At 32.3% G+C, this 12,745-nt stretch overlaps 1 protein-coding gene across 1 annotated transcript; it reads left to right on the top strand.

Moving 5' to 3' along the window:
• Positions 1 to 2,121: 2,121 nt before the first annotated feature.
• Positions 2,122 to 12,116, top strand: LOC113862928 (uncharacterized protein YciO). Its single transcript, XM_027496236.1, has 9 exons — positions 2,122 to 2,505; positions 2,643 to 2,758; positions 3,115 to 3,168; positions 3,263 to 3,287; positions 3,494 to 3,616; positions 4,052 to 4,218; positions 10,839 to 10,908; positions 11,252 to 11,350; positions 11,732 to 12,116. Exons 1-9 carry the CDS (start codon positions 2,311 to 2,313, stop codon positions 11,810 to 11,812), a joined length of 930 nt encoding a protein of 309 aa, XP_027352037.1. The 5' UTR covers positions 2,122 to 2,310; the 3' UTR covers positions 11,813 to 12,116.
• Positions 12,117 to 12,745: the final 629 nt, after the last annotated feature.

The raw sequence follows: 12,745 nt of genomic DNA, 5'->3' as shown, positions 1-12,745 counted from the left end.
GGGTTGAGATACTAAATTACATACTGACAGGTAGCTAGGCCATCAAAAGGTCTCATGAAAACGTTCATGTGTGACTAAAAGGCTCAGTTGAGTCATGAAGGCCACGTTTCGAGGGAGGAATTTTGTAGAGGAGTAAAAGGAGGGACAATTATTTATTTATGAAATTAATAAAATTATAAGATGTTTGGCATTCGGCTTCCTAGATTTGATTACCCACTCTCAGGCAATATTAACCACTGTTACGTTGTGAGGTAGCGCCTCTGTATTTTATTTTAGAATAATGCTTGATAAATTTTACTATGTAACACATCTATTGAGGTGTTAAAATTAGAGTATAATAGAGAGCAAAAAATTATAATCAAAAGATAAACTTTGCACAGATGTGAATAGATTTGCTTCCTCAAAAGTAATCAAATGCATAAAGTGAAAAATGTGAAAGTTTATTTATTGTTGATTTAAAGTTAGTTATATTTATAAAATATTTAAATTTGTTAGATATATTTTTACTTTTTATTTTGTATATATTTTCATTTTTGAGAAATTTTTTACTTTCCTTTTTATTCAAGCAACATTTGACCTTTTATGTTGGATGTTGGTACCACTTGCATCCCTGGATTATTATCGAATTCTCTAGGAACTACAGCCACGGAACTCTTCTAGATCTTGCACGAGAAGTGAAGTTTTGCGCTTTTTGTCTCGTGTATTGGTTCATTAGATTTTTCCGTGGAAATCTTATCTTTTGTTGAGATGTATGATATACTTTTGTCCCTTGATATCCCAGATGTATGATATCTCGTTAATTCACTGTTGTGAATATGTAAGGAATGCTTGACTGAGAAATGAAATAGAGAATAGAAAGATGAGAAATAGATTGAAAGTACAGTTATAAAAAATAATGTATTGTTTAAGTGCGATAAATAAAAAAGAAAGTAAAATGTAAATAAATAAATAATATTAAAAACAATTATAAAAAATTAAATTTAATAAAAATTATCATCATATTAAAAAATAAATTTATTCTTTTATAATTAAATAAAATTCATTAATAAATATAAAAATAATTGTAACAGATGAGATATATTTTGCTATCGAATATGTAAATTAACTAGTAGAGAGTTATTTTTTTAACTTTAATTTAATTGAATAAAGTTGAATTAAATATTTGGAAGAAAAATTTCAGCGCCTACAGGAGTTATATCTCTTATATCAAGTAAAAAATACATTAACTTTGATAAAAAAAAAAAATACAATATATTAAAGATGAAATATAAAAAAAGTGAGTTCCATTGAAATCGTGTTTTATCTCTCCGTTGCAGCTCAACCAAGATTAGTGTTTTTAGTGTTATTTTTATTTTGTTTAAAGGAAATGTATGTCTGGAAAAGACATTTGAAAAAGACAAGTGGGGTAAAATGAGAAAATTTGTGGTAAGTTTTATGCACTTAATACATTATTATAGTAATTTTATTACTACTTAAATAATTTTTAATTGATTGCGTTTGTAGGATAAAAATTGTTATAATAAAATGGGTTATAATGAGAAATTCTGCCAGGCAAGATTTTTTTTAGGATACGTTATTTAAGTAAGCACTTATTTAATATGATTTATCATATGAGGATTTAGATTATGAAATTTATTAAAGTAAATTAGGAAAGATTATATGAGTTATAAATTATTTTTATAATTTTTTTAAATTTTCTTCAAACGTTTCCTTTGTGGGGCTAAAAATAAAGTTTTTCCTTCCCTCTTTTATTCATGAACTAAAATAGAGTGAAACAGTCTTTGGAAAAAAAAGGTAGATATTTTAAATTTTAGAAAATAAGTTAACTATTTAATTATTTTAAATTAAAATATGAGATAGTTTTAACCTTTTAATCGTTTTATTTTATATTTTACATATATCTAATTCTTAAATTTATCTTTAAAAATATTAATTCAAAAATAAAATATGAATTTTTTTATTTTAAAAGACTTAATAATTAATTTTAAAAGAATAAAAATATCTTTTTTATTTGGTCCGTAATCCAGTGTGGGAATTTACTGCTAAAACTATAAAAATGCATTGTCAAGCATCATGGACTAATATAAACTATTAAACGGCGTCGTTAGAAAACGTGACGACGATGATGAACACTGCTAACCAGAAAATTCTTTTGCATTGATCACTGCTACAGGCCACAGGCCACAGCATAGGTAGAAGGCACAGAGTGACACGGAAAAGTTGGGGGTTGGCGAAATAGAGCATGCTCACGTTCCTCAACCTTCTAATTTGTTGTAGCAGATTACCCTTACACACTTGACTCAAACCAAAATGCAAATGATTTGCGTTTGTGGTGATAAGCTATGCCGTTTTGACGCTCCTTCATTCTTCGGCTCTCGTGTGTCGTTTCCTAGCACCCATTTGTCGTTTGGTTTACCCAGAAGCCACAAGTCCCGCGTAGTATCCATGGGCACTAAGCGCAGCCCCAAGCGTCTCAAATACACTTCTGCTTCTCGCTTCACCAAGGTCTTCTTCTCTTCTCTTCTATTCCCTTTATCTTGTTTCTTTTAACGTGCCACGTTTAATGCAACCGTTGACTTGGATTTGATTGATTGATTAATTAATGATAATTAACTGATAAATTAATAATGGTTTATGAATAGGAGGGTGGTTTGGTGTACATTGAAGCAAACCCATCTGCTTCTGATTCATGGAAATTGGAACCAGTTATCCATCTCTTGAAACAAGGTGCTGTTGGAGTTATTCCCACTGATACCCTGTGAGTGTTCCTTTATCCACTGCCATAATTTCACAATGTTTCTACATTTCAACTATGATATCATTATATAAAGCCATTTAGGCATTGTTTGGAAGAGTTTATGGAAATAGCTTATGACTCCCTTAAGCTCTATTTTCTTGATATAATTTATCAAAATAAACTCTTTTTAGCTCATTCTAATAAAATCTGTAGTTAAATTTATGGTATAAGCACTTAATTAAGCTGTGTATCCAAACACACACACACACACAAAGCAGTCTTGTTATCCATTAACATTCATTTTATTCTGATCCACATGTAAATAATTTGATGGGGGTCCATAATTACCCAGTGTTGAGTTTTCTTTGTTTACGTAGGTATGCAATAGCATGTGACCTCAGAAGCAACTCAGCCATTGAACGTCTTCGTAGGTAGGTAGCATTTCTCTTGTCGATCTTAACCACTATTATTCCTGGATGCTTCATTTTCTATTCCATTAACATTGGGTGTAGTGTTGTGTTGCAGAATCAAGAATATAGAAGCTTCAAAGGTGAGAAGTGTAGCTTGTCTTTGTCAATTGTTGATGTGCTTCCAATTGGCCTGCTACTTTTCACATTATGGTGCATGTCACGTACTTGCAATTACTTTACATTTATTTAGGTTGGATTGTGTTTGTCACAACAACTTTCTTGATGTATATCTGTATCTAGTAATATTACTTCCACTCATTAATGTTTATGATAACTCTACTTGCAGCCTCTTAGTATCTTGTGCCACTCATTTCGGGACATAGACAAGTACACAGCCGGATTTCCACGTGGTGATGGTCAAGGCCATGCAAATTTATTCAAAGCTGTTAAGCATTACTTACCTGGTCCTGTAAGTATGTTATCTGGTTCTTAAGAGAAAACAATTGATGAATTTATGAACATTTTAACAATTTTTGGAGGGAGGAATTTAGTTGGTGCAACCTGCTATTTTTTGTAGAGACCATGAATTACTGCAATACTTCATACTATCAAGTAGGTTCTCATTATTTCCTGGTGTTTTCTACCAAGTTGAATGACCTTGATAAAAGTGATGTGTTTGTGTATCTTAGCATAAAGAAAAAAAAATTCTATATTTAAACACATTCAGATTTGTTTGCCAAAATCTCAAGGAAAAAGGAACTTCATATTGTAGTTGTTAGGTGCAAGGATGTCTCTATCAATTCATTTATCATTAATTTTTGTGAATGTGTATTTAAAATCCTATGATGATTACCTCCTAATAACTACCGTGTTATTTTTAACTGTGGTTATGTTTGTGTGACAGTACACATTCATCCTAATTGCAAGCAAAGAATTACCTAAGCAGTGCATAAGGTTTGGGACTTCTGCTGCCAAATATGCATCACGAAAAAATGTGGGTGTCCGTATGCCTGATGATGCCATTTGTCAAGCAATACTGAAAGAGATGGATGCACCATTAATAAGTACAAGGTTTGTTTAATTTGTTTGATCCTGTTTTCCTCTTTGCCTTGGAAAAAAATATTATTTTCTAGTAACCAGAGTTGTTGTGAGACAAAAGATAGATTGAGGCGGCCACCCCCCAGAAGCACATCACTTTCATTGAAGTGATACAGATATTTACAAGTAACTAAAATTATTAATATAACAACAAACATGATCAAATAGCATTTAAATGGAAACAAACCCTTACTTTACATTACATTACATTAAAACATAAAGAATCAAAACTGATAATGCTAGACACATATTAATTTAATTGCACCATCTAACCCAATGCAAATGGAACTCAGTGACAAATAACTGAGAATAAAGGGGGAAATCTGTTGCTTTAATCCAGAATAGACACGACACTGTGTGAATAGGAGCATAGGATAAGAAGTTAAAGGGAGCTTCAGATTCTAAATTGTAAATCTCAGGGCGACAAGTAAGTCTCAATACTATATTTAGGATTTTTTTTTTTATTACTTGAATCACTGGCTAATATTAAGTTCAGATGGTGTTAGGAATGAAATACCCATTTAGATAGACACCTGTTGAAAAAATAGGATTTTAGGTATTGATGGAGGAAATTGAGAGTAAAGACTTTGAATAGTATTTTGTTGTGTAGTATTCATATTTTCATGAAACCTAGAGCACCAACCATATTTATACTAATCATAGTTAGAACTAAAGAGGAAACAAATCATGAGATAAGGAAATATGATAACCAATCCTTATAGATAATTAGAAAATAAGGAAATCAATCCTAATGGATAAAATAAGATATTTCAAGATATGATCAAGATAATTGTGATTATTTGATACAATCTAACCATACTTGTCAATAGCGTGCTATAGCGGCACTATCATGCCGACACAGCACGACCATTGGCCACCACTGCCAGTGTGTTGTAGGGTGTTTCTCCTGTTGTGATGGTTGTGCACTGTTTGCAGCCAGAACAGGGCACACTCGCGTGCTATCGCACACTAAAGGAGAAAGAATGGGAAACCCTATTTTTTTTCCCTTCAAAATGAACTGTTTTGACCTTTTTTTAAGGGTTAAAAAGACATTTCCTTTATAAAAAATATATTAATAAAAATAGAGAAGACTGCATAAACTCAATCTCTCATTTTTCCTTAATAGGAAAATTCAATGACTTGAACGGTAACTTCCCTCCTCACCCACTCTATTTTGCTAGAGAATCACCTTCTCCAGCATGTGACCATTTTTTCAATGACTATATAATGGTACTTGTTTGTGCGGCTCTTCCCTGGTTGAAAACAAAAGTTGCTACAAACTCTAACTCTAGAAAAGAGAAGGGTCTTATGCAAGATGAAGAGTAAGAAATAAAAGTAAATGAACAAATTGAAGAAGAGGAATAACACATCTACAAAAGTAACAAAGGGGAGAATAATAATGAAGAAGAGGATTATCTATCGAAAATAAAATCTGATTAGATTAAGATCTAGGAAATCACTTTTAGACTTTAATTTTATCATATGACAATATTTTTTGTTTATGTAATAGTCTTGACTCATGACAGCATGCTATGGTTGTAGTAATGTATTTATCTTTTTACTCCATGACAGTTTGTAATATTTTTTATTTTTTGCTTAGGTAAGATTCATTAGATGTGTTTGACTCTATGTTATTGACAATATATTTTTTTTTGTTTATGTGATTACTTATGATAGTATATTTTGTCTAATATAATACTTATGTTATACTGTTTTACACTTTTACTTGAAATGATAATTATGTGGTTAATCATGAGCACTTTTTGAGTCTTATGTATGCAATTTTGTTTATATAACATATAATATGTGTATCATAAAATTTTTACATAGTGGTCATCTCACTATACATTATCTCACTATAGCGTTTTAAGGGTCAGCCGCTATCCAAAATTAACAACTATGATTTTAACACTTCCTCAAGTTAAAGCCCATTAAGTTTTAAGCTTGTTATAAATATTAGTTTTTAGATAAAAAGAAATTAAACAATAACATTTGTGGCCGTAAAACTAAAATAGCTAGGCTAGGATGATTCACTTGGAAAGTTATGTAGTGGGGATGATTCTCTAGGAAAGCCTTGGGGCCAAATTGATTTCCTGGGAAAGCCATTGGGCTAGGATGATCTTCTGGGATGTCCCAGGCCAATTGGAAAGCTATGGAGCCAATATGATATCTCTTTGAAAGTCACTTGACCAAGTTGATATCTTTGAATAGCTATGGGGCTAGGCTAATAACTCAAGATAACTGCAAACCTAGGATGATGCCTCCAAGTTCCCACAATGCACAAAGCAAACCAAAGATAGCAGATTTGAGTAGAGGAGATCATGTATCAATAAGAGGAGAGAGAAAATGATACCAAACAATAGTGAAAAACTTGAATAAAGATCCACAACCCACAACTAATCAACCAAGGGCAGATCTAGAATGAGGGGGATGGCATAAGTCTGGTATTTCTAAGATTGTTTGGAGAGTGGCTAGAATGCACTACCACACAATGGTCAAACATGGCAATTAGGTTTTGACATATGATTTCGAAAAATCCCATGTGTGTGGGTGTGTGATCTAGGCATGGGTTGTTTGGCAAGGTTTGATTGATCTTGGGATGGGGGGGCAGATTCGGTGGGTGGTAGTTAAATAAGTTATCCTAAAAGATGGCTTGCAACAATGGATAGCAATGAAAACATCAAAAAGATAGGAAAAAAGGTGGTCGGGAAGGGAAATAGGGGATGGAGACCAAAGCAGTGAAGTAGCAAAGTTGAGTGACTGACCCTAAAACGCTATAGTGGGATGATCGCTATTTAAAAACTTTGTGATACACATAATATGTTATGTACACAAAATTACATACATATTGCTCAAGAAATTTTCAAAAATAATCATATAATGATCATTCCAATTAAAAGTGTAAAACATTATAGCATAAGTCTCATATTATATAAAATATACTATTATAGATAGTCACTTAAGCAAAAAAAATATATTGTCAATCTAACATATAGTCACAAACACATATCTAAAGAATCTTACATACAAAAAATAAAATACTACCATATTATCATAGAGCAAAAAGACAGAGACACTATCACAACCATAGCATGTTGTTAAGATTGGATACATGCAAAAATCGTACATACATAAAAAATATTGTCATATGATAAAGTTTAAGTCTAAAAGTGATAATCCTCTTCATTGCCACTCCTCATTTTTACTTTTGTAGATATTTTCTTTCTCTTCGTTTTTAGTTTCTTCATCTACTTTGATTTCTCACACTTCATCCTACATAACATCCTTTTCTTTTCTAGAGCTATAACTAGCAACAACTTTCTTCTACAATTAGGAGAAGAGCCGCACAAACATATACCGTTACACATTCACCGCAAAAATGGCTAGATGCAAGAAAAGGTGATCTCTCCGAAAAAATGGAGTAGGTGAGGAGGGAAGTGACCTTTCAAGTCCCTGACTTTTCATATGGAGGAAGAATGAGAGACTGAATTCATGCAATCTTCTTGTTTTTATAATATATTTTTCATAAAGAAGGAAATGTCCTCAAACACTTAATAAAGGGTTAGAACAGTGCATTTTAAAAATAAAAAAAAAAGGGAGGGTGTCCCATTGTTTCCCCTTTAGCACGTGATGTGTGTCCTATTCTGGCCACGATCATTGTAGCAGGAAAAATACCTTGCAATGTAGTGGTGGCTGCACTGATGCAATTGCACACTGTTGAAAAGTATGTGAAGGAGATGATCAAAATAAAGAACATGACTAGGATACTATTTTAATAGCCAAGAAGGAAGATAGGACAATTGGTAAAAAAGCATGGTGGAGGAGATTAGAAATTGGAGAGAGACACAACACAAGTATTAGCTCTTGCTAGAAATATAATGACGACGATCAGTGACCAAGAATAAGTGGACCGGGGATGCTTTTTTTACTAGAGAAGCATGATACCTAAAAGACAACAGAACAAGATAGATGATTAGTTTGAAAGAAAAATCATGAAAATAAATTAGAACTCTTAGAATATTACTAGTTAGTAGTTCTTATGCTATTTTGGTGTTTGTGCTTTGTAATTTACCAAAAACACGGTGATTTGGATATTTTGGGTTGTTAATTTGTTACATTATGGATTATGCTTGATAGCTTTCTTATGGAATACGGATTATTTGAGTACTTTTAGTGATTTAATATATATTTTTTAATTTCAGCTATTTTATATGCAAAATATAAACTTATATTCATGTATATATAATTTTTGTAAAATCTTACGATTCGATTTATGATTTTTACTTCCCTTAACGATTTGAAGTAAAATCCTGATTTTAACTACCTTGCTTGTGAGTGAAAAAACGACTAATTATGTGGAGGGTGAGTGCACTGATTCTGATAATTACCAAATTTGCCAGTGTTATAGCACTGTACAATACCACGACCTCCATTACGTCCACGGCCACGACTACCTCTACCACCACTGCAACCATCACGGTGACTGTATTGGGCTGCCAAGGTAGAGTGGTCAAGAAACTCATTTTCTGTAGTGCTCTTGAGTTCCTCAAAGGAAGACAGCATAACTTTAGAGAAGACATTGGTAAGATTATCAACCTGCTTACTTGACAGAATCTGAGATCAAACTCCCTCATTCTGGATCAAGTCCGGAGAGCCAACTCAAAGCCATAAGTTTCTTTTGTTAAGTCAATGGTTTTGCAGGCTAAAAGAAATTGTATCTCCTCAGTATGTTTCTTAAACTCCAAAAAGTAGTCCTTTTCTGCTTATTTTTTTGGGTCAATAAATTTCTAGCAAGAGAGCATACAACTGATTCAAATTTTCAGATTTCCCAAAAATAAATTACAAGAAGTCCCACAACTCCTTCACGGTTTTGCAATAGGTAATAATCACTTGTATTCGCCTATTAACAAAGTTTACTAGCAACGCAAGGATCGTCCATGTGTCAACATCCTTAGGACTGATAGGTGTCGTTTCAGTTAAATGATTATCCTTTCCCAGTCCACCTAAGCTAATCTCAACCAAATACTTATACTCCATATAATTCGTATCATCTCCATTCAACTTAACATTGGTAAGTTTGGATAGAAATACAATATCTGTAACAGTCCCCTTGTGCTGCGCATCCTGCACATTTTGGCTATCACGTTCAGACATTGTATATCCACAAACAGTGATGGAATTGCTTGGGTTTCGTCTCAATTGCTGTGGGGATGAAAATTTCTTCTAGTGACCATGGTCGACCTTTTTCTGAAGCTGCTGTTTTTTTTTTTTCTATTTTTTTTTTTGCAGCAGCGGTGGTGGTGGCGGCAGCGGCGGTGGCAACGAAGGAGGAACCCTAGAAGGCTCTTGATACCATGTAGAATTAAGAGAGAGAACACAGAGAGAGACAGATTAGTGTGCTGGAATTGGATTACTCTTATATATATAAGGATACATATGTAACCCTACTGGCCAAGTCCGTTATTATAATATTAACATAAATTTGAATTCTAATACGTCTATTATAGCTATTTATAACAGGAATGTAACCCTAGAAGGCTCTTGATACCATGTAGAATTAAGAGAGAGAACAGAGAGATAGAGAGATTAGTGTGCTGGAATTGGATTTTCTACAATGTGTAGAGACCCTTATATATATAAGGATACATATGTAACCCTACTGGCCAAGTCCGTTATTATAACATTAACATAAACCCTAATCCTAATACGTCTATTATAATTATTCATAACAGGAATGTATTACAATGTGATGATATGTTCTTGAAACCTAAGCACTAGCTCATATTTATACTAATCATAGTCATAATACAAATGAAATAAATCATGAGATGAAGAAATATGATGAGTAATCCTAAGAGATATTGAGAAAATAGGGAAATTAATCCTAAATGATATTCCAAGATATAATCAAGACAATAGTGAATAATTTTATATATTCTAATAACATCCTTTTTCTGCCAAGCATTTTAGTGAGAGTAATTAAAAATGCATAATCAAGGAGCATCAACCACTTCACCCTGATGCAGCCAGCAGCCGCATTGCTCACTTTGTCCAATCCTTTTTGCCTTAGGCCATCTAAGGCAGGTGGCTGTTTTCCATCCCACCTCAGCTACCTCGGCAGCCACTTTTGATCATTGTGCTTGTGTATGTTTGGCTTGGCATTCAGCACCCAAACCCACATTTCTTATGTTTCAATGGATTTTTGTTTATGAAATCTTATTTGGAATTTATTTTCCTGCATGATTATGTGGTGGTTAAACATGATTCCAGTAAAAGCAACTCTTGTTAACTTTTTGCATTGAGTCAAGAATTTTATACTAAAACTTGCTTTTGAGATTTCAGAACATAAATCACTTTGTCAAATTCAATTTTAATCCTAAATCAATTTTGCAAAATCAAAGTTCATCTAAAGTCAAGGTTGTAAACACACACAGTAAGTGCATTACTCATTAGGGCATCAAACCCCCCCCCCCCTTCTTTTTTCCCCCTTCTTCCTCCTCCAAATTTTCGTAATTGTTGGATAAGAATATGGAGAATAATAGTTGATAATTATACCTCAATATTACTTTGGAATTTTTTTATCTTTCTTTTAGCATCAAGTTCCTGAAAGAAGATGAGTGGATGATTGATCCAGTTATGATAGCTGATACGTATGGACCTGAGGTATTACTCTTCCTATTAAGTGTTAATGTGTTTTGTCAGTATAAATTAAATATAGAAATAATTATTTTGGCCCCTGTTCTATAGAAAAAGGGAACTAGTATTATGCTTTTTAGAAATAGACCATATCATGTACATTGTACATTAATTTGCGTAGTCATCTTTCTCTAGGGAATCATATTTTTCATTTTCCCATAAGAATGTGATTGAACACATGCTTTGCATCCTATTTATTATAAGAATATTGGCTCTAGCCGCTTTACCAAACCCAAAGAGTTTGCTATTTGAAAATGAAAAAAGAACAGTTAAAAGAGAGGCACTTAACACCTTTATTTTGGTTGTTCAGGGTCTTGATTTTGTTGTTGATGGTGGTCTTAGAGTGGCCGAACCATCCACAGTGGTTGACATGACAAAAATGCCTCCCAAAGTACTACGACAAGGAAAGGTAGTAAGCTGTCAATTTGCAGGTTCTATGTTTTAGATGGATGGGTTAGTTACTTCATCATGAACGCCTGAAAAATGTAATGAGGTGCAATGCAATAATAATAAGGGTCTTGGTAAATGCTAACTAGTATTCTAAAGGCAGTGGTTTAGAAGTATTGGTTACATTTTTTGTTTTTTTAATATAATAAATGTTTTTGTTTTCATTGAATACTTTGTAGTTTTGTTTCTTCAATCAATCTTTGGAGGAGGATGTGATATCATATCCTTTTGCTAGTTATCACGTTTACTTATATAGCATGTTGTATAGCATCTATATTTACTGCTCGTTGCAGTAACCTCGAAAATTAATTAGACTTTGTAACTAATCAAGTATGATGTTCAGGGTCCTGTTTTACCTTGGATGGTATTGGAAGATGATCACAAAACTGATGTTGAAAAGGATCTCATCCCTGCTGGCATTTGAAAGCAATCATCCATTTCATTGAAGATATAGCATCCAGTTCTTGACTCTTTCGAATTTTGGCCCAATCCTCTCAACAAATTTTGCTCGTGTTTTGGGGAGGAGAAGGCATGAGCATACAATGTATATACTGTATGTAAATAAATATTATCTTCGGTCTCATTTTAGCTGAAATGGAGTAGGCGATAGTACTTTAACAATGAGTTACGAAAGACTGAAATAGTGTAATACGTTTTTGTCTGTCTTAACACTCAAACCATGGAGTTTAACATACCTAGTATATTCTTTATACTAATCTGCATTATATATTATTTACATAGTTATCTAATGTTCATTGGAAAGTATTTATAAATTGTTAAACAATAAAATCACAAAAAGAAAAATAATGTTGTTACTTTACATAACTGTAGTTATTTTTTAATTAAATATTACATATAACTATCTTTTATTAATATTTAACATTATTTTACGTCAATGGTAGTAGCTATTTTGAGAATTTGTTTTATTTTACTATTTTTATAATATTATAATTTCATTTCTTATGAATTGTGATGGTATACTATTGCTTTTTTTTTTAGTTTTTATAATATTAGATAATTAGTTTTTATTTATAATTTTTTAAATATTATTTACAATTTTACATGTTTATTAGGATTTTTTTTTCATCACAGATCAAAGCATTACTCTGTTAATAGTAATTTAAAGCTCAGGATTTAAGGTTTAAGATTACCGTGATCATAAAACTATTTTTATTTATAAGGCAATCTTTTATTTCTTTTTTTATTTTTATTAGCAGTGGAAGATTGATGAGAAGTGCTATCTTAAAGAGTCTTTTTTAGAAATTAAAGTTAGTGATGGATTAGAAATTTCATTGTTATAATTTTTATATGATACTTTGATCATATGCAAAGTTATTGAGCAAAATTTATGGATGAT

This window comes from Abrus precatorius, unplaced genomic scaffold (genome assembly GCF_003935025.1).
Source record: "Abrus precatorius isolate BTA unplaced genomic scaffold, Abrus_2018 Scaffold3, whole genome shotgun sequence".
NCBI lineage: Eukaryota > Viridiplantae > Streptophyta > Magnoliopsida > Fabales > Fabaceae > Abrus > Abrus precatorius.
Note: the sequence above shows the minus strand (reverse complement) of the source record. Positions and strands in the feature narration are given on the sequence as shown.